The sequence below is a fragment of the Lagopus muta genome, chromosome 2 (genome assembly GCF_023343835.1).
Source record: "Lagopus muta isolate bLagMut1 chromosome 2, bLagMut1 primary, whole genome shotgun sequence".
Classification (NCBI taxonomy): domain Eukaryota; kingdom Metazoa; phylum Chordata; class Aves; order Galliformes; family Phasianidae; genus Lagopus; species Lagopus muta.
Genome location: NC_064434.1, coordinates 106,936,381 through 106,962,484, shown reverse-complemented (window position 1 = coordinate 106,962,484; position 26,104 = coordinate 106,936,381). Strand labels below are relative to the sequence as shown.

The 26,104-nt window shown below is 41.6% G+C and overlaps 1 protein-coding gene across 6 annotated transcripts in view; it reads right to left on the bottom strand.

The window, feature by feature from the left end:
- EML6 (EMAP like 6) overlaps nucleotides 1-24,132 on the bottom strand; it is a 109,501-nt gene extending 85,369 nt beyond the window's left edge. For 3 of the 6 annotated variants that reach the window (XM_048935211.1, XM_048935212.1, XM_048935213.1), the window contains exon 1: nucleotides 23,763-24,123. In XM_048935211.1, the coding sequence (XP_048791168.1) occupies nucleotides 23,763-23,959 (197 nt within the window). In that variant the 5' untranslated portion in view covers nucleotides 23,960-24,123. Of the gene's footprint in view, nucleotides 1-23,762 lie in introns of all 6 variants that reach the window. The other 3 variants (XR_007374867.1, XR_007374866.1, XM_048935218.1) reach the window with 3 other exon arrangements.
- Between the last annotated feature and the right edge of the window lie 1,972 nt (nucleotides 24,133-26,104).

Sequence of the window (26,104 nt, the reverse complement as noted above, 5' to 3'; positions counted from 1 at the left end):
CAGTTGTAGCACAGAGCTGCAGTGGGTTCACAGAGTCAGGCCAGATGAAAAGATTAAATTTTGACCAAATGATTAGAATTTCCTCCAAGAGAAGGGAAAAGAAACATGAGAAAAGCTCTTAGAAAACTCTAAAATGCAATTTTTGTTAGACTCAATTGTTCTGCACTTTAACTGAGACCAGCTGTGATTTGCAGACCCATGCATGTGTACAGGCAATAAGATTTGGCAGATCTAATAAAAGGAATGGTACTGCAGCACAGTTCTACAGCACACATTGCTGCAGAAGCACAAAGTTGATGTGGTTTTTATCTAATGCATATATTTTACATATACTCACTCTCAGATACTTTGCAACTCCAAGCTTCTGTCAGCAGAATGAGCCTTATGTACCCAAAGCACATTCAAGGACATTGAACGGTAAACTACTGTTGATGGCCTCATGAATTGTGTTTTTTTTGAACACGGGATCAGGGAAAAATATGCATTATTTCCTATTAGCTGCACTGGGTCAAACACACAGTGTTGTACAACTTCAGCTTTCACATGCATGGAGTTTCCATTTTGACTGTGATTATATTTGCATTCCTACTGATTACTGCAGCATTCTGCAAATATCTGAAAACAACTACCCTGGTGACATCAATATAAGAATACTGGATTTTTTCATCTACAAAATACTATGAATACCTGTTCAGAAAGAGCTAAAGATACAAGAAAGAGAGGGTCTTGGCCCCTGCTGAAAGAAGTAGGGATGTTGCTAGACAGTCAGGAGCTGGATAAAGCTGCACAGGCGTGTGCAGTTCAGCCAAAACAGCTACATAGCTTTTACCTGTCTGAAATGAAACTTTGTTGTGTGGGGGTGCCTTTGTTTGTTTTGCCTATTCAATGTTTATTATAGTTACATGGACAGTGGAGAATGTTTTGTAATGAACAGTAAAACATTGCAAAGAAATACAGTCTGTGGTGCAACAAAGACTACCGGGTTAATTCAATGAGCAATATGTGGCACAGCAGCTACACGCTGCTCTAAGTTTCCTGTTGCTCAACAGAAACTAGCAAAAACTTCACATTCATCTGGTATTAACAATTTTAGGTCATTCTGAGCAATCTGATTGCAAATACAATTTATACATCTGATAAAATCTGTAAGTTAAGTTATCATGGCCACTGTCACACACTGTAGCCTCCATTATTTCCTATGTTCACCCTGTTCCAGTTTGACTCTGTTGAAATACTGATTCAAAGCTCAGACAAAACAGATGACACCAACTGTGCTATGCTGCTAGCAAATTGCCTATTTTTCTGATTTCATCACAGTCTGGAGCTGAAATGACTAAAAATGGACTGAATGTTAGCTGTGCATTTTCTCCCAAATGTACAGATGCGATCATAATTCAGGCAAAGATTAAGCCAGTCAGCTCTAAAACTGGTGGTCACAATGAACAGTAAATATCTGTGCACTAATTAATTGCCCACAGCATGATGATGTCAATCAAGCTGCATTATGGTTGCTGCAGATGGGTCCTACGCTTGACAGCACAGCTGAAGGTATTCGTTCCTGAGGCTGCTTCAGTAATTAACTGCTTTGGGATTTCCTGGATCTACTCTACTTTCTGCAGTTAGCAGTCATCAGAGACTACAGAACTATGTAGCTCACTCTACACACAATCCAAGTCAAAATATTTGAAATACATCTGAGAAAGAGAGGATATTTAGAGAAATCTTGGAAATAAGGCACACAATAGAGACAATTACTGAAAAGAAAGATAAAGGAGATACAAAGTGAATAAAACATTGGAGAAGGCACAGTAAGAACAACCAAGACTAGCAGAGAATAGCCAAGGAGAAGTGGGAGAACAAGATAAAAACCCATTATGCATAATGTTTCCGGATCAGTCCCACTTCAATTTTTTGTTTAACAGATTCCATCTCATCTTATGGAAAATCCCTGGGTGAATTCACATCTATGACAAGTTGTATGATCTGAGAAAACTCATAGAATCTTATTAAAAAGTTTACATTGGGATAACAGTACTTTTCGCATAGGTTTGCCTCCAATTCCTTCATTCTTGATGAGCCTGTCACAGAACATTTTGATTTTAAGCACTCTAATGGAAAGAAATTAGGAAAAGTAGGAGGTTGTTCCAACAGTGCATCAGATGAACATGTGCCAAGCTGCATGCCATTGGTCAGAAGCAGATGATGGCTCTTTTATGCAGAGCAAAGCCTACAACAGATGTTTACAGAAATGATAAATGTGGTAATACTAAATGTATCTGGGGAAAAATACTGTTTTCTAGGTATTCTAGACTACGTGAGACATTCAAGAAGGCTTTTTATTCCTGCTGTTTGCAGTAGTCAGTTGAAAGCTCATGCTCTCCTACTTTCCAAAGAAATTATCTTTCCCCGTATTTCAGAGGTTGTCAAATAAATGGGAATACAAGTTCAGTATGACTGTATAGAAACCCTGCTCCCCGTTGGGTCTGCTGGAATAAGTTATAACAAAAATTACATACTGAAACAGAAAACATAGCAGAGTATCCACATTTAACATCAAATTGGGTCCATCATCTACATTTCCAGTTACAGTGTATCAGTCACAAGGTCACAAATATTAGTTTTATGAGCACTCTTGCTGGGCTCCTGAAATTCTCTTTCACCAGCCAGCTGTGTACAATACAAATACAAAATCTATTTCTAAAAACTTGAAGACTGCTCTCAAAATACACATATTTTAATTTTCCGTTGTTCTAGCAACTCACATTTTAAGTTTCTATAAAAGTCTATGAAAACAAATATTTTTCAAGTGCATTTACTAAAATAAATGTGATGTTTATCAGCTTATTCTATGTTGTCTGAAACAACTTGAAGACTGTAAGTATCAAGTGACTATTTTGTATGAGATTACAGAAAGTGAAATTACCAACTAGCACCACAAGATGCAGCTAGAATAAATCTAGAAGTGCACTCACGTGCTAAACTTATTACATAAATGAATTTATCTATTGTCACACAATCACTTGAGTTGGAAGGGACCTTTAAAGGTTGTATAGTCCAACTCCCCTACAATGAAAAGGGACAAATACAGCTTGATCAGGTTGCTCAAAGACCCATCCAGCCTGATCCTGAGTGTCTCCAGGGACGGTGCATCCACCACCTCTCTGGGTAACCTGTGCCAGTGCTTCACTATCCTCCTTGCTAAAAAAATAAAACAAAACAAGTTTTTTTCCTTATATCCAGTCTGTCTCCCTTCTTTTAGTTTGAAACCACTTCTCCTTGTCCTCAGAATGGACCCTGCTAAAGAGCCTGTCCTGTCCTCTTCTATCTTACTGCACCTCCCATCACAGATCTCCAAATACATACCTTTCCAACTTGCACAGAAAGGATGCTATGTGGACCAGGCCTTACTGAATTCCAGATGGATGACATCAGTGGCTCTTCCCTTGTCCACTGAATAGAAGGCTACTAGGTTGGTTGGCCAGACAGGATTTGCCCTTGGTGAAGCTGTAGAGCCTACTCTAACTGGCAGATATGAAAGGCATGTCACCAGCTATGGCCTGTTAATAAACAAGAAGCAGATGGATGTCACTCTTCTAAAAAAAATTATGTTTCACAGAACCATAGGATTGTTTGAGTTGGAAGGGGCCCTTGAAGGTCCTCTAGCCCAACTTCCCTGCAATGAATAGGGACACAGTTAAACGAGGTGCTCAATATATAAAAAAGAAAGCTCTGCTTTCACCACATTCTGCTATATTCCTAGTGATTAAGTTATCCATTTAGCCTTCTCACTTTTCTGTGACAGGTTTTGTCAGTCACAGTAACTCAGCTGATTTCAGCAACTGATGATTTGACACAAACTAAGTAGAATGTTGTTAACTGCAATGTAACCAAGAAAAAAAATTGAACTACTACTTAGGAATAGGTAATACATTTAATGGATAAAAATACTAAAGAGAAACTATTTTTCCACTTCTTCACCAAACAAAACTGGACAATGTTTTAAGGCAGTTTTTCCAGAGTTTGGAAAAGCATCAATAAGCCTAACAACTGCTTAACAACTCCCTTAAGCAGCTTCCACGTGTCCAACCTGACAACGGAATCCTGCATCTAACCCGAAGATGTTTTCCCCTTCTTCTCCCTGTTGGTTCAGATTTGTTACAAACTGACAAACCTGGCAAGTCCAGGAGCAGGTATTTTAACTGCCCAATCCCATTTACAAGTTCTATTTTCTCAACTTCAACAGGTTAAATAAAGGTGAAATATCCCTTTGAAGTAAAATGTGTGCTTCAGTGATATAAAAATACAGAAAATCTTCACTGGACAGAGCTCTTTTTATTAGAAGAAAAGCTAGAATTCAATAGAATCATAGAATTCTCAGAGTTGGAAGGGACCTCTGAGGGCCATCTGTCCAACCCTCCTGCAATGCACAGGGACGCCACAGCTACACCAGGCTGCCCAGGGCCTGATCCAGCCTCACCCTGAAAGTCTCCAGGGATGGGGCATCAATCACATTACTAAGTAACCTGTCCCAGTGCCTTGCCACCCTCACTGTGAAAGACTTATTCCTTGTATCTAACCTAAATCTATCCTCCTTGAGCTTGAAGCCATTTCCCCTTGTTCTATCACCACAACCCCTTCTAAAGAGTCCGTCCCCTCCTTTCCTGCAGCTCCCCTTCAGATACTGAAAAGCTGCTAATAGTTTCACAGCCTTCTCCAGGCTGAAGAGACCCAGCTCACGTCCACATCAGTGTAGTGTCACAGAGCTGATTCCATATGCTAGGTTTGCTGTTTTTTGTTCTTTTTTTTCCCTATGGGAGCTCTGGTATCTAAGATGCACTTTACTCAGTATCTCATGTAGTTCAGTGCCCGCTTCCCTATTATCAAGTGGAGATTTTCAGATTTCTAGGGAAAGGTAGCCCTTCAGCATTAAGCTGAATTAAAATCATTAATCAAAAGCAAGCGACAGAATTTTAGTGGAATTCTGGCTCACTGCACTGTCTGCAATGTCTGCACTGTCATTGTGTTTACTCAAAATGTTTCTGAAACTCAGTTGCTCAAGCTGAAGTTATTCAAGGCTACTCTTTCAAGATTGTATCTATTTTGCACCACTTGTGAAAATATACCCATATACAGCCAACTCACATGTCTTAGAAAATCACCATCAAAGCATATCTATCTGCCATTGGAACCCTCTGGAGGTCCTGCTCCTGGGCATCAGGACATCAGCAACCACAGCTCCTTCCCTCTCTAGGTTTTACACAGAATGCAGGAACTGAGAACAGGGGGGCAGAAGGTGAAAATATCCAATTTGATTTTGACTGCAGTAGCAAGAGAAATGTTTAGGACTACCAAGATTCATTTATTCTCCAACTAGATAGTGGACTCAAAATTTCTCCAGCTACACATTGCTGCTACCAACTAGATGGAAGCAGAGGGCTTATCTCACCTCCTTCTAGCTGTTATTCACTTAAAAGCACTGTGAAGGTTAAAGGGCTGTAAAAGCCTCAGTAGAAGATAACAAAACATGTACAGATAGATTAGTGTCTCCCTCTTCAACATGATAAGAAAGGAAGCACCCTTTCCTCCTAACAGCAGTTCACACAGTGTTTTTCCACCACAAAGAACAGAGGAAACCAAATGAAAGGAACCCTAAAGTTACTTCTTCACAGTCTGAAGGTAAATGCTGACTATGTCTAAGCCATGTAATCCATTGCTTTTGTCAATTTGAGAACTGTAACTTGGAACCATTTCAACACGCAGTCATTTTTTCAGCTTTTCTTAAGAGTCAGGTTCTGCCATGTTTTTGTAGCCGTTGTATTTGAAGATGCTCGCCAACAAAAAACATCCTAACCCACACTTCACTGGGAGAGCCACATTTCCTATTAAAACTACTAAAAATACTGTAAGGGCTACATAAACACACCGAAAGCACTTAAAAATCATCTTCCATGTAGTACACAGAAATATTGCTGAATTTATCTTTACTGAAATCACTAAAAAAGTGCAAGCTTACCTTCTGCCATAGAGCTGTAAAACCCCAAAGCTAAGTGAAATAAGTTTCTCTCATATCTGGTGAAAGACAGAAATTCATACTGGGCATTTTTAGAACTTAGCTAACAGTAACAAACAAATTACAATCAGCAAGAGGTCTGTTGTTTTTTTAAATCTTTTTCCTAGGTGCATAGCGTTACAATACTCAAAATTAAAATAAACTTTCTGTAGTCACTAAAAAGCTTTTTCTTTCCCAATTTCTTTTTAACTCTTAAAATTTTCCTGTGTTATTACTGAATATTTTCTCTAAATCATTTATACCATGTTATGTAAGCACTTCCCTTGTAAAAAAAACCAGGGCTTTATTAGTTACTCAGTACTTCAAGTTCATCTTAGTGGCCCACACAAAAGCAGACTGCCTGAGGAGTTGGGAAGTCCATTAGAAAAAGTTGTACCTCCATCAGTCCAGTCTAGCCAAGTAAAAAAAGAAGAGACAGCTTGAAATGTAAATGTTAACACTAATTACAAAAGCCAAAGTAATTTTGTTCTTTCCTTTTGCCTCTTGGAATCTCACAGAAAACTGCACAAGCTCTAAGAATGTGCTTTTCAGACTAATGTGGGCATGAGCAGTGCTTTCAGATGACAAACTCTAGTTCATCAGGATGAGAAAATCAAATTACTTATCAGGCATCTGTGATACAAAATCTTATTCTTGAGATTAGAAGTCCAAAAAGCAGGAGTTATTACTAACATACTATTTTAATGAAATTTAGGAAGAATACAGGTATTCTATTCAATGTAAGCACTGATGGAAAGCATATTCTTGGAAAGCACATTGGTGGAATGCATTTTCAAATCTTTAGCAGGGCATGTTGTGATAAGACAAGGGGAAATGGTTTCAATCTGAAAGAGAGGAGATTTAGATTGGATTAATTAATTTTTTATTTTTTTTTTTTTACAAAAAGGGTCATGAAGCACTGGAGCAGGTTGCTCACAGGGGTGGTGGATGCCCCATCCTTGGAGATGTTCAAGGTCAGGCTGGACCAGGCTCTGAGCAACCTGATCAGGCTGTAGGTGTCTCTGTTCATTGCAGGGAAGTTGGACTACACAGCTGTTAAAGGCCTCTATAACGTCCATTCCAACTCAAATGATTCTGTGATTCTATTATATGAAAACTATATATATGTGCACAATCATAAAAAAGTATACTAATTTAAGCTAGAGTACAGTAAATTTCTAAGAAAGCCCACAGTGTGCATCCTGATGTGGTTGGTGCATCAGATATCCTCTTTGCTCTGCCACCATGATTCACCAGCTGTGCTGCTGACGACAGCAGGAGCTACTTCTGCCAAATGTTTCTATCTTGCAAGGGAAGGCAACCTAAATCAGTGTCAGTAAAAGTATTAGTTATCCCAGATAAGAAAGTTTGAAGAGACTCAGTCTACCTTAATGACAGTTAAAGTTCTATAAAGCTTTGATGATTTCCAAGTGCCACATATTACAGAAAATAGGACTCTTTCCCTTCTTTCAGAGATAAGCACGAGGCCTTAAACAATTCATCAATTTCTTTTAAATGATTCCACTTCTTACTTTAGTCCTGCGTGATGAGATCAGCACAGTTAATAACAGAATTATATAAATGAAGACTGGACATTCTGGGCGTGCTAACGGTGCTGTAAGGAGCAGCAGTAAACAAAAGCCTGAAGACTAACCCAGATGATCTGTGTACAAATGAAAACACTCCACAAATCTTATTACAATTTTATCCTCACATTTTATGCCACGTGCAGTTAAGACATCTGAAATGCACAAACCAGCCTTGCATAAAAGAGGTATTGATTGTAAAAGAAAAAAATCAACGCAGCATTGGATCTGCAATAGCTAAAGAGATCACTCTGAGGAAATTAGAAAACTTCCACTTAAATTAAAAATTAATTTGATTTCACTGTACTCATTGTGGCAACTTCAACCACGTAGTAATTTCATACAAATGTATTTTAATTTAATCACCATATTTTGTTCTGCATCTTGTAGAAACTAACCAGTTTGATACTTGAATCAGTGGTTTCCTTGTGTACTGCAGCACTAGCTCATACATGACAGCTGCAAAATGGCTGTATCTCCCTAAGGATTGGATCAGCCATGCACATCTTGGACTTATCTTGGACTTCAGAAAGCAAGAAAATGGATTAAATGGCCATCTCCCTCCTGCTTCCAAATAAAATTTGAGAATTTCACCTTTGAAGAAACATGAAAGGCCTTCATCTTGAGTACCAGCTTTGGTTGGTGTAAATGTTCTTAGAAATATGGACTTCAAAGCCATAACCCTAACTTACCTAGCTGTAGCTCCAAGAACTTTAAATTTACCCAGTCTGTAAGGTGAATGTGGTTATATTTAAGGATAATGTCATGTGGACAGTCATATTCTAACAGAAAAAGTCAAAGAAGAACATGAGAGTGCCTATTCCACCTTCTCAAGACATAAGGCAAATATATGATTTGGCACTGCATTCACAAATGTGAAAATCCCTAAAGGAAAATGCTATACAGGATTGTCTTACTTAACGTGCGCCAAGCTTTGGCTATCGTGCTTAAAGAACTACGTATGGATTTCATTCTGCATTAGCTTCAGATCAAAAGCTTATGAAAACAAATACCACTATTAAAAGTAAAATGAATCTAAAGGCTGTTTTAACAATAATTCTTCACACAATGACAATGTTTTTAAGAACACATCAATAAATCACTGCATCTACAGCACATTTCGGATATACTGCATATACAGGGCACAGATTTTAGGACTGTGTTGCAGAACACTTTTTGGTGGATTCAGGTGTTCGTATCTCCTGTAATGCTCTCAGTACAGGCAAAGAGACGAAATTGAAAGCAGATACACTTTAAGTAATTGTGTATCAGAACTCCCAGATTTGCTGGGAAATCTGATTTGTTGGAAAGTCAACAAGAAAGAAAAACCAAATAAAGGGTAAGTTTGCTCTTTTTGAGTTCCATGCAACCACAGCCAGACTGTTACTGGTATCTCCAGAGATATTACAGTCTGCAATATAAAATGCTTGCAGTTCAGCCAAGAATGCAGAGAATATTTTCTGATACACATCTATTTTTGAAAGCAAAAGATTAGTAAGTCCAACCGATGGGCGAGACATCAGCCACATCCTTCTCTTGCAAAAATATCAGACTTGGCTTGTTGAGAATGAACTAGGATTTTAATAGGTGCCCATCTCTGCAAAGTATTTTGCATGGATTTGCTTTTATTTTTGCAGTATGTAGGAATAACATTAAAAAAAAGGATCTTGCAGTAATCTCCTGACTGTCTTTGGCTACATAGAGTTGAATATTTAATTGCCAACCCCTCAAATTAAGCTATGTTAACTCAAATTAAACTATGTTAACATTAACAAAGAATCATAGAATCATAGAATCACCAAGGTTGGAAAAGACCTAAAAGCTCATGCAGTCCAACCGTTCACCTATTCCCAATAGCTCCCACTAAACCATGTCCCCCAACACAACATCCAGCCTTTCCTTGAACACCCCCAGGCTCGGTGACTCCACCACCTCCCTGGGCATCCATTCCAGTGCCTGACCACCCTTTCTGAAAAGTAATACTTCCTCATGTCCAGCCTGAATCTCCCCTGCCGTAGCTTGAAGCCATTCCCTCTGCTCCTATCACTGATGACACGAGAGAAGAGGCCGACCCCCAGCTCACTACAACCTCCCTTCAGGAAGTTATAGAGAGCAATGAGTCTCCCCTGAGCCTCCTCTTCTCCAGGCTGAACATTCCCAGCTCCTTCAGAAACCACTTTCAGAACACAGACTCAACACTGGTCACCTATCACCTAAGCAACAGACACATCAGTAGGTTCAGCCTTTGGTATTCAGTGCTTTCTCACACAATGCCTGGGCAAGGTCTGGAAGACAAAACACAGCACAGGCAGTTCCTGTTATCTGAATGATGCCACCCTCTTTCAGGGAAGAAAACCATGCAAGTTGCATGATGACATTTGGTCTCAAGGCCAAAGAATCAATTGCTCTAGCTCCTAGTGGAGAAGTCAGTTGTACCTTGGAACAACAGCATTCCTAATTTCAAAAGATTACAATTAACTGAATCTCATTTCAGAGAAATAAACATTTCTAGGTGTGTAAATCAGCACCTAACTTTCACAGATTTGGGGACAAAAAAAGCAGATTTGTAACACGATTTTTACCCAAAGGGCATCACTTTATGCTGATTGGAAGAACTGTAACATCAATATCTGGATGAATATAGAAGAGTGAAAACAGAACAGAAAAAAAGCTGCAAGCTGGATGAAAATAAAATGCAGCTAGGAAACTTTCCACGTATTCAGAAGAGAATGTCTCCAAGTCAGTGCAGAGAAGAGAGACCTTCAGCCAGCCTCTAGGGGAGTCACCATGGGGTCATCAGTCAAAGCAGATTGGTGCAGCTGCATGGGAGTTTGATTGATAACTATGAAGTCATCTCCCTAAAGGCTGACCAAAAGCACTCATTTTTATTCACTGTGTCAGATGAGCTTTTTTTTTTTTTTGACAACAGCATAAGAAACTGAACTGCATTATAAATTGGAGAGAAAAAGGAAAAGTGATGAAATAAAGAGAAGTTTACTTTACAACATAAATGAAGATTCTAATTAAGAAAATGAAGATTAAATGTCTAACAACAAAATAATGTTCAAAACTTAGGATCTGCTGCCAATTTTTTTCTATGAACTAAATTCCTCAGTGTATTCTTACTGGTTTCTGTAACAGCTGATCAAAGACATATGCTAATATTTTAAAAACAAGATAGGCTTATGAAACACTCCAGCATATTTTACATTTCAGGCTGAGAATTCTCACATCAGTGAGCATTGCGACCACAAAACGATTTACTTTGTCTTTAGTTCTACCTAAGTTTCAGTTCTATCCATTGGGTTGGTGGATGGTGGTAACTGGGAAACAGTTCTACCTAATTGACTTGTGGGAGCCAGAAGAACAACTGATGTGTGACATGTTAGAAGGAGTGCGCTGTTATGAAGGGAGGAAAAGCAGGTACAACAGAATGCTGTGAGCTGTCTTCAGAAAGAAATGAGGAGGTAGAAATCCCCGCAACCACCAGAGCAAAAGACGACACCTAATGCTTATGACTGATGTTTATGTTGAAATGCACTGAAGCTCATCTGTTTGTGATCTAGACAGGGTGTACAGTATGACCAATAATTTTCACATGTCATTAGAAACATTTCACATGTCATTTTGGACGACAAAGAATGAATCGTGGTTGTGATTACTGCTTTTTTGCCCTTATCTGGAAAGTAACTGATATCACAGAGTTGAGAGGAAAACAAACCTTCCTGTCAGAGCCCTAGACTTGTTTTTTTGCAGGTAATGTTTTCCAGCAGACTAAAATTCAGAAAACTCAGGAAAAAAAGGCTCAGATTCATCAACATTGAAAATCCCTGTTTAATTCTAACTGCTTAGCAATCTGGGGCTTAAGCACATTACATGCATAAAGTGAATGAACAGACAGCATTATTCATCACAACTGCCACCAAGACAGATGTGAAAGCTCGTTGAAAGTAAAGGAGTTATGCAGGGGTGGCCTCAAGCAGTTCACTTCTGAAGTGGACTGGTGCTCACTGAGGAAATCAGGCCAATCAAAGGCAGCACAATACTTTATATGGACAAGGAACATCTCATCCAGGAAGGGAATTCCCATCCCCATACTGCCAAATACTTACATGTTTAATCTGCTAAATCTATTTTCACTGAGTTTCTCGAAAATATTTTACGTGCTTTCTTCATCAAATATCCAGGAAAGAAAACATGTGAAACTCTCCTGTTTCAAGATGTGACAGAAAGAAATTCATAATCTTGATAAACAGCTTGGTTCAGGAATGGAACAAGCAGGCTGTAGTAAAGTAATCCTAATTTGTTACAAAGCACAGAAACTTACGACACAACAAAAATGTAGCAAAATATACGTGAGTAAGCTTGAGAATGCCAAGGCCAAAACTTCGGTGAATTTAGCACTAATAATGATTAGGAATATTTAAAATAACATCAGGAAAAATAGGCTGCAATTTCTTACTGTAGCAGAAGCTTCATTCAGTCGCTTTCATGTCACTTTAAATGAAGGCAAAATCCAAACTAGAATCATATCCTAATAGTTGGAAACATGAATGAAAATGAGTTGTTCTATTTCTACAAAATGACAGTTCAATTTCCAATGCTTTACCAGTCTTAAAATTAAATTCTGTAGGTGTGATATTGGACAATAAAGCAGCACTGAGCTGAAAACCACTGCATGTTGGTGGAGATCTTTTGGTAGAATCAACATTAATATTTGTGCAGGGCTAGTGTTAGGGTTTTGATAATCTGACTACTTTCTGTGCTAAAGATAAGGGGGATTATGGCTAAAGATGAAGATTCCTGGTGTAGGGAACTTGCTTTGGCAGGGGGGTTGGACTCTATGATCTCTGGAGGTCCCTTCCAACCCCTACAATTCTGTGATTCTGTCATAAGAAGTTGCTCTGAAATTGCAGTGAATGAGCTTCACAACAGTTGCAGTGTTCCCAGTCAAATTCGATGAAGCACACACACCTCTCAAGAGAAACATAATCCTGTCTACTGCACAGAAACTGCACAAAATTGCATGGACTGTGGCTGTGATTTAGCTCAATTGTCCATAAGTACAAAGCATACAGGAAATTATACTGAGGAACAGAAATCAATTGTTGGTTTGCTTTTTTTAATTATTGAACATTCGGTCTAAACAGTTCATTTGACATCAAATACATATCTGTATACCCACTCCAATAAATATATATTTAAAAAACAAACAAACAACAACAAAAGACACCATGGAAAACAGAATGCAATCCTACCAAAATTCTGAGGCAGACAGGTGGATCATACACCAACTCTAGCTCAGCTGGTAATAACCTGTGACAGCAGCAGGAACTGCTTGTTCAGAGGGGGAAGGCTGATTAAATGGTTACATCTGAGAGGGAAGAAGCAGGCAGAAAAAAATTGCGCAGTGCACTTAACTGTCATCACGCATAAAGCAATTCATCCCAAACTAACTGACGAGGTAAAAGAACATTTACCTCTGGGCAGAAGGGAGACCCACAGATTCAAAATGAAAAAATAAAGCACACCCCAGGAAAAATATGAAATGCAATACACTGTGTTCAGAGCACACTCAGAATAATTCCATCAAATAACTATTTAATACAGCAGGGATACAAGGAACAGAACATTCTCAAGAGCTGTCTTTTTAACAGCAGTGTAGTCACACTTCATTTAATCTGCCCTCTGTTGAAAAATAATACTCCACCATTACTCCTGATTTATCTAATGACCAATCACCAGGTCTAATACTTAAATGAAATAAAATTGTGAAAGTTATGCTGATGGCACAAGTGCCAAAACATTCCTTGCTCCAATAAATGGGCATTGTTTTCCCAACTGTCTTACAGAAAAATGGTATTATGTCTCATGTTATGTCAACTCTGATAGAAAAATGCAGTATATCCAGACTAAAATATTCTTATGGTAGTCATTTACAAAAATGAACTGGTGACATCAAACTTCTATGGAGCTCTAAGAGTTCCTCAACATAGTTAGTAACACCCATGACTAGTTGGTGGAAAGTCGATCTTTTCCTTTCCCCAGAATCTAGCATGTCAATTTATATCATTTTTAGGGCTTTGAGCTCAGCCTAACCAGCTGAGTTCAGCTGTTCTAGGAACAGCAAAGATGAAATGCAGACAGTCCATGCTAACAAACACATTCAGAGGTAGAGAATACAAAGGGAAACCAAAAATCTTCACATCCACCAAGACTCCCAGCTACTCTCCAAACCATACTTCCATCACGAACACAATCTAACTGCAATGACATCACGATGCTTCAAACATGCTGATGTTCCAAGAGAATGGCTTCATCACCAATACACATTTCCTGCAATTTAGAGGTAGGCTCGATGCCCACTGAATCACAGAAATTTAAACAGTGTCTCAGTCTACATTAGAGCAGAGCTACGTTAGTAAATTGTAAAGATCTTTGACAAATGCAAAGATCTGGATTTCTTGTTAGTATTTCACATGTAAAGATTTATGTCCTATTTCCCTTCACATATGAACAAGTCCTGGAAAATATTTCCAGAAATTATACCCATTGAAGATTAATTTACTCGTAAATTTTTAAAATGCTCCATCTGTGTTAACAGAATCATTCATATGTTAGCCCATAAGGGAGTGCCTGCAGGGCCATCACTACAGCTACAAAGCACACGCCTGTGATCACTCTCCAGAAAGACGAGAGACGCTGTGAAAACTGAAGACTGAGTTTGGAAATGCAGCATGCTCTTCCAATCTGATATCTCCCCTACGTGCTGGCCACAAAACAGATAGCTGCAAAACATGTGTTGAGTTATTACCAGGTGACCAACAGGAACTATGTAAATACTGAGCAGACTGTTCAAAACCCACCGGGTTCCTGAGCAACTGATTTGACAGTAACTTATCATGAGGTAAGCTGTGTCGACAAGGCTGCTTTGTAGTTTATTTAAAATGAATTGTTATAAAATGTAAATTCAGTAAATTTCAAATAAAAACTAATGCCAAGTAATTAATTGTCACTGTTAAAGTGCTGAGGAACCCACTGGAACCCAGTGAAATATAGGGCTGCTAAATAACAAAGAATGATAGAATCATAGGACCACCAAGGTTGGAAAAGACCTCCAAGATCAACCAGTCCAACTGTGAACCCATGACCAATACTTCACACTAAACCACATCCCTCAGTACAACACCTAATCATCTCTTTAACACCTCCAGGGACGGTGACACCACACCTCCCAGGGCTACCTGTGCCACAGCCTGAGCACTCTTTCAGAGAACAAACTGTTCCTAACACCCAACCTGAACCTCTCCTGGTGCAACTTGAGGCCAAAATGTAATGCTTTCACATAAATATGTTCTGGATCTGACACTATTCCACTGTAAGTATCTTCATTTTGGCAGAACCAAAAAAACAGCTCAAAACAGACCATTTAGGCAGGAAGATCCATTTTGCATTGTTGGATCTAGCTGTGTATTTTTCCAATCCACTTCCAAGTACCCAAATCTCAAACAGCTCTTTGCATTGTTCAGTAATCTTCATGTTTGAGAGAAGCACTGAGCTTGGGAGTTTAAAAAGATAGTTACAAACTGCTTCAGCTTAGGGATTCTTCATTACTGCCAGCTGCACTGAGCACCATCATAAGACAGGGAACCTTCTATTATTCAAAACTTTTCATGTAGGATACAGTTATTAATTACCCATATGCTGTTAATTTTGCCTGCTCTAATGAGTGTGCAGCCAGTCACAGACGTGTATGAAACAGACTGTGTTGTAAAGTTATTACACCACCAAAATACACCAAATGCTGTATTTGAGAGAGATTCTAGTTATGCAAAGGATTCCTTTTAAACTTTCGTGAGACTAACACCAGGACTTACATGAACAAACACAAAATGAAAGCTTTTCACCTTTTTTATGCAAGCATTGTGATTCATTCCATTGCCTATTATTTCTCTTTTTCTCCTGATTTTGTAGCAAACTATTCAAAGCAAAGATTCCAAGCTCATCCTTGGCAGATCAAACTTGCAGACAGCACATCCCTTGACACAGATCAGTGGTATGGCCTACAAGCAGCTTGCTCAAGAATTTCCAGTTTGGATTTAAGTGTTTAGCATGTGCAAAAGCTGCTTTTTAGAATACTAGCAGTAACTCATCTGAAGAGTTACCAATGCCCCAGTAAAAGAGAGTTAGTTCTCCCTGGCTACTCCTTATTTATACTTCTTGTCACAGCATCTAATGTCAAATTTTCACTTGAAATAAATTTGAAAGTTTTTCATCTGAGATCTGAGATATAATTTATATCCAAAATTCCATATGCAAAAGAGTCCTGTATTCAAAAGAAGCCCCCAAAATAAGAAGAATTACATTCCAAATAGCAGCACCAGTTCATTAAATAACAAAGCACTGGAAATGTAGCATAAATAATAATGCATAAAATAATGCATAAAACAAAACCTAAAAAATACTCATGTTCTGTTAAGGACATTATTTAACAACTCTAAGGACAGAAAAATCTTTTCAATTCTCAAAGTGCAAAAACATTTGTATCTGGAGCCTATGCCTTTAATCTTCTAAAAGTATCCAGGAAGGCTGTGTGTAAGCTTTTGGATAACCAACCTTTCCACCACTGTGAATGTCACATCTGTGATGGACTTCAGCGCATGCTGCATTTCTTGTAGCTGTTCACATTCAAGCAGATACATCTGCAGGTTCCATAAGAAAGCACTGCCTGAACATGTTCTCAGAAAACCTGCTGTGAAAACATATCACCTACAAAATACATGCACCTATTGCAAGTAACAATATTACAAGTAATAATAATCATAACCTGCATTTTTACAAAAGGCTTAATTATTACTTCTTCACTTGATGAATGATGCTTATCTGCCACGGTATTAGAAGAGAAAGTAATATTCCCATTTGTGATTCTAAAGGGCTACCTGCTCTAAGAGCTTTGGTTCTGCTGTGTTCTGTAACCGCTCAGACACGGCTCCGCAGAACTTCTTTCCTGACTTGAAAAGTGAAATAACCACTGCAAGCCCAAACAAGAGTACATCTTCAAGGTTAGTCTGGTATTTCTAATTCTAGGTTAGAGCCTCATCTGTACCGCACTTTCATGTTCTTACGCCACAAAAAAAGGACTAGAAAAGGACACAGATCTAGAGATAAAACCGTGACATTAACACAGATTTGATAAGGGGAAATCATGCTTGACCAAGCTGATAGCGTTCTATGATGTCATCATGGCTGGGTAGATAGGAGGAGAGCATTGGATGCTGTATACCTTGAATTCAGCAAGACTTTTGACACCGTCTCCCATAACATCCTTGTTTTGAAACTGAGAAATGTGGGATGGATGAGTAGACAGAGAGGGGGGTTGAGAACTGGCTAACTGACAAGAGCTCAGAGGGTTGCGATCAGCAGTGCAGAGGCTTGCTGGAGGCCATAACTAGCGTTCCCCAGGGGTCAGTTCTGGGTTCGGTCTTGTTCAACATCCTCATCAGCAACCTGGACGAAAGGAGTTCATCCTCAGCAAGTTTGCTGATGATACAAAGCTGGAAGGAGCGGCTGAGACACAAGAAGGCTGTGCTGCCATTCAAGAAGACCTGGATAGTCTGGAGAGTTGGGCAGAGAGGAACCTGATGAGGTTGGAGCACCACTTCTACGAAGATAGGCTGAGGGTGCTGGGCTTGTTCAGCCTGGAGAAGAGAAGGCTGTGAGAAGACCTCACTTCCAGTATTTAAAAGGGGATGATAAAAAGGAGAGGAACCAACTTTTTACTCAGGTAGATAGTGACAGGACAAGGGGGAACGGTTTTAAGCTCAACGAGGGAAGGTTTAGATTGGATGTCAGGGGGAAGTTCTTCACAGAGAGACTGGTAAGGTACTGGAGCAGGCTGCCCAGAGAGGCTGTGGGTGCTCCACCCCTGGAGGTGTTCAAGACCAAGATGGTCGGGGTTCTGGGCAGCCTGGTCTGGTACCAGGAACGGAAGCAGGTGGCCCTGTCTGCAGCAGGGGGCTTGGAACATGATGACCCTTGTGGTCCCTTTCAACCCAGACCACTCTGTAATTTAACAAGAGCAAGCATAGAGTCTTGCACCTGGGGAGGAATAAGCACTTGTATCAGTACAGGTTAGGGGATGACCTGATGGAGAGGAGCTCTGTGTGGAAGGACCTGCTGGAGGGTCCTGGTGGCCAAGAGGTTGTCCATGAGCCAGCAGTATGCCCTTGTGCCCAGGAAGGCCAATGGGATCCTGGGGTGCATTACAAAGAGCACTGGGCAGGGAGATTATTCTCCCCCTTTTCTCCACTCTACTGAAGCCACATTTAGACTACTGTGTCCATTTTCGGGCTCCCCATTTAAAAAAGACAGGAACCTCCTAGAAAGAGTCCAGCAGAAGGCCATAAAGATGATTATAAAGGCCTGGAGCAACTCCCATAAGAGGAAAGGCTGAGTAACCTGGGTCTGTTCAGCATGGGGAAAAGGAGACTGAGAGGGAATCTGATAAATGTTAATAAACACCTAAAGGGAAGTAGGAGGCAAATGAACGGGGCCAGGCTCTCCTTGGTGCTGTGCAGCAATGGGACAAGGAATAATGGTCTAAAACTTGAATATAACACACAGAAGACCTTCTTTACAGTAAGGGTGATGGAGCACTGGAACAGGTTGCCCATAGAAAGGCAGTGGAACCTTCTTCTATGGAGATATTCAAGACCCATCTGGATGCCTACCCATGCACCCTATTATGGGGTACGTGCTTTAGCAGGGGGGCTGGACTCACTATCTCTTGAGGTCCCTTCCAACCCCTGCAATTCTGTGATTATATGTGAAGATTTAATGCAGAACAGATGTAAAATAAATAAAATCAAGCTAATTTTGAATTTTAAAACTTAAGCTAATGAAAGCCATGGGGAAAAAAAAATGATGTGAATGATCCCCATAACTACCTGAAGAAATGGCTTTCTCCCTTTTTTTTTTTTTTGGTTTTTTTTTGAGACTGAAAGTAAAAGAAGACATAAGCTGACAAAATGAGTTTCTTTGGGAATGGACTTCTCTAATATGAAACTCCTTCAATAACCTCCAGTTTCAAAACACTTCCCAAAGCATTTCAGTACACACAGACCCCAGATTCTCCTTCATCCTAGCTGCTCCACAGTCATGCCTTTAAAGGTGTACTGGCTTTGCTTAGGAACCTACATGGCATTGGCACAGGAAGCAGGTCTGGACATTCCATTGCAGGAAATTTCATACTTCATTGCTAACTTTCTGTCTTCCCAGGGGCTGTTTCAGCAGTCCTGCATGTGCATCTTCTGTGACTGAAGTCCAGGTTATGTACAAGCTACAAACAGCTCCATTTTCCATACACTTTCAGTAAATGAGAATGGTAAGTTGAATATTATTAAGCAAACGAATGCTGTGCCTTACCATCAGAAAGGTGGCAATTATGTATAAATTTGGAGTATTTTGCATCCATTCAAATAACACCACTCTATAAACAGAAATAATGCGTAAGACTTATATAAAAACATCAAACTACTACTTAGATATTTTAACTCCAGGGTCTTGATTTGCAAATCTCTGCCATCAACTGAGTTACTCAAAAGTTATGTTTGCTACAGTCAACAACATTGTTGGAGGCAAACATATTTCTCTTTTCCCCAGCTGCAGAAAGACAAGAAAGACAGAAAGACAAAGTATTTATGTTCCAAAAGGTCTCTCTAAAAAGAATAAGGCAGGCCCCTTGTCACTCTCACAGCTCAGTAAATCTCATCACCACTGGCACATCCGCATTTTTAATCTCAATCTGTCAGCACAGCAGCACACCCGCATACTTACAGCAATATTCTGATTAATCCTACATTGCTATTACACTGTAAGCAGCCTTACAGAAACGACATGCTTTAGTATCCACAGATAATAGGCTGGCTTTCCAGGTAGTGTGCCCAGGCAGCAAGCACTGCAGAGGCTCCTGAGGAAGGCAGCAGAATGCAAAATGTGCTTGTTTAACATGCTTGATGCCACAAGATATCAGACACATTGAGGTATCTGTCAAATTAAATGCAGACATCACATAATGTTAGGAAACAGTGGTATAGGAAAAGTGCAGATGAAGTCTTCAGTACATATTCAGAAAAACTGCTCAATATTGCAGAAATTATTGGAAATAAAAACAGGCAGACAAACTTATCACCAAACCATCACTAAATTTTCTCAAGGTTAGGAATTTCTGTTTAGAAATTAATTCTAAAAGTAAATCAGTGAAATTGCATTTTAAGTATAATGAAGTACCTTAACTGATCGTATTTGTGTTTTCGCTGTTTCTCGTAGCAAATGTTGGGTTGATTTTTGTTTAGTTTCATTTTCTTTCACTTTCACATGCAAAATTGCAGAAAAAAAAATATAGAAAAGAACTGCCCCCCCATCCAACATTTAATTAAGAGAGAAAAGAGCAGCGATCTCATTGCTCTCTGTTACACAAGGAATACACAATATAAAAACACCTTATCTTCTTTTGAAAGTGTTCAGTTACCTTCAAAACTCACAAACCACTTTGGTTGCACTCAATGTAAATCCCACACTCACATGAATTTCACTCAAGGCAGTGACAACACACAAACTGCAATGTTCTCATCAACACATTGACTTAGAGCTGTAACCATTACCTGCTTCAAAAATCTATTTTAATATTCCTCAGGAAGGAAAACAATACCCATACGTTATTATTACAGCTTCCGAAACCTAGTCCTGGAAAGCACAAATGACCAAATCCAATGAAAGAAAGCTACATGCTTCATGATAACCTACATGACACTTTGCTCATTAAAATGTTTGACATAGTTCCCACACCTGAGTTACCATGCTTCAGGTAGATCACACTTCAAATGCAGAGTTACATTTTGTGATACTTTGTGGTCTAGAACACAGACCTTAGGGCAGACTACAGGGCTTGCAGAGCAGAGGAAACAGGATTATTCTGACCTTCAATGCCCCTCAGCTGTTAGATCATTTTTGAGAACAAACAGAAGAAATGAACATGAAAAAAAGGAAAGGAGGGTGAAGAATACTGTATGCTCCATTTTCTTGGACTGTAAACTTCATAAACTGCACATCTTTTGGGGCTCCAAATAAAATGCACCAGCGATCTTCAGAAAACCAATGCTATTAATTTCAACCAAGTGTTCATCCTGCTTTATAAAGACTTGATAATCAATAGTATTAATTATTCCTGAATTAAATGACATGCAAGAAGAATGGTATTACACGACAGGAAGTAACAAAAAACCACTGAATGCTGTAGCCTTGACAGGGAGCCCTGCAGGGCACCCAGAGCGACCCACCCACAAAGCTGGGCTCACTTCAGAGCTCAACCGGGCAACTCAGAAACCCGTCTCACGGGAAGGTAAGAGGCAGAAGAGCTCAGAAGTACAGCACCTTGTAGCTGCTTTGCACAGAAATACACTTCAGAACTCACTTTGTCCATATTCTGAACACCTACTTTACAGTAGGACATATTTTTCAAATATGAATTTTAGAAGGGAAAAAAACAAATTATTTCTTCATTAATCCAGTACAATCTGGTCTATTTTTGCCACAACTAAATTATGTCCAACCGAATTATCTTGACAGAAAGCAAGAGACAAGACCATTAACATTGTGATGAAAAGCAAGTGTACATTTTTAATCATGCAACCTTTTCACCAAGGAAGAATATCCACCTTCATGATTTTAACAAACACTTCAAGGAAACATTTCTCGGTTCCTCTTCCTCCTCTCCCTCCCCAAAAAAGTTGTATTTACTGAATGTTTTCAACATGGTAGGAGCTAATGGCAACCCCTGGAAGTAGTTCTGCCCTCTTCAAGGCCTTCCAGTCTTAATGATTGTGCAGTATTTTCCAAAGTCTGCAAGCTTCATTTATTTATTTTTAATCATGTTTCAAACCTTAAAAATTACAACCTGTTGGACTGCAAATATACACACTACTGTTTAGAAGTTAGTGCCAGGGAAATAAGTACCAACAAAACAAGAAAAACTGAAGGATTACAGTCAGCCCATTCGTGTCAGTGGGATGCTGTAAAGTCTAAAATATTATAATTTCAATTCTATTATTTATATTCATGCAAGGAACCATCTACTTGGAAGTACTGCAGCGATGGGATGTTCTTCAATGTCTACAAACTGCATCAAAGGTAGCAAAGGCAACCATTGAAAGACGCAAAAGATGAAACATTCTACCAACATTTTGGAGACTCAAACAATAGCTCTCTTTCCTCCCTTAAAACACTTATAACAACAACTTCTCTAGGCCACTAAAAGCTCAAATCATCCGATATCTTGAGTCCTGCTCTCACCCTCTGGGCCAAAACATTTCATCCTCTGCTGAAATTATGGTCATCCTACAAAATTCTGATCTCGTTTTGAACAGGAACAAAATTCACCTTTCAAAATCACAAGCTAAAAATCAGCTGAGCAAACAGTGAGTCGTCAAAACACCTGCTGATTTGAACAAGTGATTACTCATTTTCTTTAAAAAGTAGAACAGGCAGAGCAGCATCTGAAGTACAAACAGCAGTCACTCACGTTCTTCCTAGTCCCCTTTTACACTCTAAATGAGAGACTGCCAAAAGTGGTCTCTCTTTTAAAGAGTGCTTTAAAAGACAAGGCACAGAAGTCACACAACACAGCCAACTTTGGCCAGGAACTGTTGTCAGGTATAATAAACTGGACATTATTTCCTCAGTAGATGGGATATTAAAGAGGGAGGGTGCAGGTGAGGGAAGGAGAATAAAAGCATCTCTGTCAAACCAAAGAAGCAGTGAGCATATGCACTTGTGTCTTGACAGGTTATCCGGAAAGAAAAACCTGCATTCCATGATACTGCAGATTCAGTAAAATAGTCATTCTTATCTTAGTAATCTGAGGAGACAAGAGTCTATTTGAACAGCCTTCTGGAAGTGACATTCCCTTTAAAACCATAATAAATTCTTAAGCAATCCCCGGTATTTCATGAAATACTTTATCATGGACTATAAAAGGGAGGAGAAAAACGCTACTTGGGACAGAGCAGCCAAAAGCTCTCCCTGGGGAAAGCAGATAGTTTTCTGTAAACAAGAGTCCAGAATGATTGTATGACAGCTACGTGATTCTGTTAGCAAGTGTCCCAACTTTGACTTCAGCACGTGTTCCTTCACTCACACCATGAGTCTCCTGGGTCTGTGCTGATCACTGGGAAAATGCCTCATTCATGCTGAATTCAGGTGAATCAGGAGGGCAGCAGTTAGCTGTGCTCGGCATCATACTGTGCAATGATGCCTTTATGAGGGTATTCCAGGTTCAGATATCTGACAGGAGGAGAGTAGGAGCAGAAGTAACTCTGATTTTTTACATACTGACAATTTCTGTGTTTTGGACAGATTTTTTAAAAAAGCTACTTGGAACTCTGGAACCACAGTTTTGTTACTTTGTGTGGTGCATTAAATCTTGTATTTCTCTAATAAAACAGCATCAGTTAAAGTCACTCTTCAGAAAGAAGGTGAAAAAAAAGATACAAGAAACCGACCAGATGAGGAGCAAGACCTCCTGTAGCCATCTTGCACCAGCACGCCTGAGATTATTTTTTATCTTGGGTACAAAGAGCTAAAATTGACTTGGCGTAAGATTTTCAGGATGATAGAAATAGATCAGTTTGATCTACGGGCCGAGTTTACAGCACACTTGTGCAGGGTGTAAAGGGAACTGCGCCTGCCTGCTGTAAGGCAACAGAACGAGAGAGGCGAGGTCCCAGCGCTGGGAAGAGCAAGGTGCTGGGCTCGTTGTTGCATCAGGATCTTCCCATCGCATCGCCACGCTGAAACTGTTTCGCATTTGGTGCGGCACAAAAAAAAATTATAAAAAAATAAAAAAAAAAGCTTTCTATCTCGTCACTGCAATGTTTCGAAGCGATGCCACGGAAATAACAATCACAACAACCTGCAGACAGCCGGCTTTCACCCCGACCGCCGGCACGAAACCCGAGCGGCTCCACGACGCCAGGTCCAGCCGCGAGAAGCGAGGAGGGGGAACCGTGCCGACCCGCTTTCCCCTCCCTTCATTTAAACCCCACCCCACCAAAGACAAGTCACCCCCTTACCTGATAATATCGTCGTTGTGCCCGAGGAAGAATTTCTGGCTGTGCTCTCGGGTGTTGTAAACCACGCCGACTCCGGCCACGAAGTAGACCACCTCCTTGCCCGCCGTGTAGTACAGGTTGTTGCGGCACTGGTGGCCCCTATACCCGTAAACCCACTCCAGACGGAGCCGGCATCTGGGAGCCGTCCGATCCGCCATGATAACCAATCCCCTCTTCCCACTGGCACGCACGAAACGCGGCTCTGCCCCTCCTTTCCCCCACCTCCTCCTTCTCCCGTCGGGGTTTTCCCCTTTCGACTCGACGAATCTTCAGGTGGCGGCGCTTCGCGGCGACGGCAGTCGACGCCAAACGCGTCGGCAGCGCGGGGCGGTCAGCGCTGCGCCGCCACCATCAGCCGCCGCGCCGCGACCCGGCCGAGCGCCGCCGGCGGGGCCGCAGGCACGGCCCTACCGCTCCCGCGCCTCACCGCCACCTGCCTGCCTGCCCGCGCCTCCGCCGCCGCAGTTCCCGCCCGCTTTCCCCGCGCGGCGCTCCTCGGGCCGCTTTCCTCGCTGAGCTTTCTATCTTTGGGTCAAAGCTGAGAGGAGACCAAAAAAAAAAAAATCATGAGGAAAAAAAAACCCAACGGCTCGCGTTTGTGAATGGCGGGATGCGCGCGTAGCGGACGCGCAGTGGGGGAGCGCTGCCTGGCTGCAGCCCGTGCTGCGCTGAGCCGTTCGGCGGCTCCCTGCCCTGCCCTGCCCTGCCCTCAGGGCTCTCCCGGCCCCTCCGCCCCGTCCTGCGCTGCTCCCCACTGACCCAACGCGTCCTCTTCGCGTCTATCGTGCAATTCAAACAATTCTAGCTTCTCGTGTCCCGGGGCGGTTTGCCACGGAATACGTGGGCAGGAGGACTGGACTGCTGCGTTATTAGTGTTTATTTGCTATCGTTCTCTGGAGCGATGTTCCCCAGGAGCAGCGCGCTGTCTCGCTGCCCTCCCGCTCCCCCTTCAGCGGGATTCGCGTTGCCGTCAGCAGCGGGGCGCGGGTGCCCTTCGTGCCGCCGATCCACCGCTTCGCTGGTCTTCGCCCAGCGAGACCGAACCTCTCCGAAACTCGGCCCCTCCATCGGAGGCGACGACCCTCACGGCAGCACCGCGGAAGGTGCAGGCAACCCCTCCTCACCCGGCACCCCCCGCCCGAGGAGGGGCGCGGTGACACCGCAAAGCCGAGAGCGAAACCCGGCATCGCACCCCAAGCATCGCGGGTCACACCGCCCCTCGCGGCCCGCTGCCGCACAGCGGCCCGGGAGGTGTGTGAGGGCGGAGGCGCGTCCCCCTCAGCGAGGCGGGGCCCCAGGGGCGACGGCCGCGCTCGGCCCTCCCGCCCGCCTTCATCCCGCGCGGCGCCTCATGGGAACGCGAGTTAGTACGGCCGAGCGGCAGCGAGGCAACGGGCCGACAGCGACTACATCTCCCATGATGCCGCGCGGCGCCGCGGCGCCGGTTGCTGTGGTGACAGTCCTGCGGCGCGGGAGGAGGCGCGATGGCAGCGCCCTGCGCGTTTCCCGCCCATTTGGCGGCGGCTCGCTGCGCCCCTCAGACCAACGCGGCCTCGAAGGCTTAGCCGTGCGTGGAGGGCGGCAGCGCCCCTGAGGTGTGGGAAAGCGGGTGCCCGCCGTATTAATTAATGCTTGTGGTCATTAGCCTTTCCGATCTTTCACTTTACGGGCATCGCTTTCCTTCCCAGGGTGAGGTCCAAATATCGCCACTAGCAGACAGCCGATATTCCAGGCAGGTGCACAGCTGGCAGCTGCGGGTGCCCACAGCTCTTATTGGTAGCCCCAGGCACACGCAGGTGAGTGAACCAGCTGGGCGTTCTTGCTCAGTGATGAGACCACTCACAGCTGAAAGCACTATTTATGCTTAGTGTTGTGTTTAATAAAGTGTAGAACGTTGCCAGCCTTCTCCATGTAACAAGTTGGGTATTGGGGATGGTGCTGCCTTGTATTTCTTTAATAATTTCCTCATGAGTTAGCTTCTTCATGTATTTCCCTCAGCAATCTCAAAAATGGCATAAAATGTTTTGTACGGTTTTCCCAAGTCTTTGGAATGCGTCCATCCTTCTCTCAAATGTTGTGGCTTGCTGCACAAGCCAGGTGCATATTTACATAATAAAAAAACAAATTTCTTTTTTCAGCTTACAATTACATCTGAATTTTCATGCTAATTTAGAAAAAAATTATTGAATCACGGGGGTTGGGAGGGGCCTCAAGAGATCATCGAGTCCAACCCCTCTGCTAAAGGAGGTACCCTACAATAGGGCACACAGGTAGGAGTCCAGATGAGTTTTGAATATCTCCAC